The sequence below is a fragment of the Halyomorpha halys genome, unplaced genomic scaffold, assembly GCF_000696795.3.
Source record: "Halyomorpha halys isolate HHAL.00 unplaced genomic scaffold, Hhal_1.1 Scaffold613.1, whole genome shotgun sequence".
Classification (NCBI taxonomy): domain Eukaryota; kingdom Metazoa; phylum Arthropoda; class Insecta; order Hemiptera; family Pentatomidae; genus Halyomorpha; species Halyomorpha halys.
Genome location: NW_027112830.1, coordinates 176,803 through 178,105, shown reverse-complemented (window position 1 = coordinate 178,105; position 1,303 = coordinate 176,803). Strand labels below are relative to the sequence as shown.

The 1,303-nt window shown below is 34.4% G+C and overlaps 1 protein-coding gene across 1 annotated transcript in view; it reads right to left on the bottom strand.

Annotated features, from left to right (window-relative positions):
- The window catches only part of Cad86C (Cadherin 86C), a 68,803-nt gene that overhangs the window by 35,530 nt on the left and 31,970 nt on the right, over positions 1-1,303 (bottom strand). The window contains exon 2 of the mRNA XM_014427025.2: positions 414-607. Within this exon, the coding sequence (XP_014282511.1) occupies positions 414-600 (187 nt within the window). The 5' untranslated portion in view covers positions 601-607. The remainder of the gene's footprint in view (positions 1-413; positions 608-1,303) is intronic.

The following is a 1,303-nucleotide window of genomic DNA, read 5'->3' as shown; positions in this document are numbered from 1 at the left end:
TAGCTGGGTCGTTGTTTACAGACAGTATACATGTGTCATCAGCGTATGTTGTTAGGACTGTGTTAGGGTGGGTTGGGATGTCAGCTGTATAAACCAAAATAAATCTTAACTTTATATTATTATCAATCGAGAAAACAGTGTTTACTCTATTCAGGTCTTAATTGAATGCAAGCAAAATATATGTCAATCGACATCTATCGGGTTAGAAAAGGCTTTATGATATTTCAGAATATTTACCAAAAAAACATCCTTTTTTTGTCAACCCAAGACTTCCATAAAGTCCTACGCAGCCCAAATGAATATAATTACCATAGCTGATAGCTACTTACAGCTAGTTGACAGCTACTTACAGCTAGCTGACAGCTACTTGCAGCTAGCTGACAGCTACTTGCAGCTAGCTGACAGCTACTTACCCGTTGCAGCGAACCTGAGAGGATAGTCCCGGTCAGAGTCGGTAGCCCTGAGCCTGTAGATGACGGAGCCCACTCTGGCGTCTGCGGGCAGAAGGAGATTGCTCATCTGTGTATTGGCGTCGAACTGGGGGTAGTTCCCTCCGGCCAGTCCCAGCAGTACAGCTCCCACCACCACCTCCCACACCATGCTACATCTGGAAAAATCATAAAAGGAATACTATATTAATATAATTCCAACTATATTAGAAAAAAAAGATATACAATTTCCCTTAACCTGCAGTTATTTTAAGATAGCACTGTAAGGATTGGATACGAGAGGAATTCGATTGTTAAGTGAAGCCCCAAAGCTCATTATATCCACCATTGTATCCAGATAGGCCTTATTATAGTCAAGTAGATCAATCTTTTGTAATGGATTGGAAGTTTTGACCAATTGTCTAGCAAATGTTGTAATAATTGTAATCGACGAGCAGTTTTTTGTCTTTTCAGTACACAATATTTTATTTTAAAAAACTTTAAGCGATGTTAGTGAATAGGAACTTATGTTTCTGGACAGAAGACTCGAGCTAGACGAATACGAAATTGAAAAATAAAAATATATATGTATATATAGTTGACCGTAAAAATTGATATATAAGAAGAAATTGATATATAATATACTCTTGTTATCTTTACTATTACTATTATCAGTGTAGATAAATGATTATTTTCACGATATATAAATACTAAAGTTGTTATCATTGTTTAATTAATTTTCTTACTTATTTCTTTGTATTTTTTTTTTTTTTTATACTACTCTTTATTTACTTTTACTTATTATTTGTTACTTCTTTTACAATCATTGTTATTATATCCTATATTGTTTTATTTTCTTCAGTATAATCTCGTAT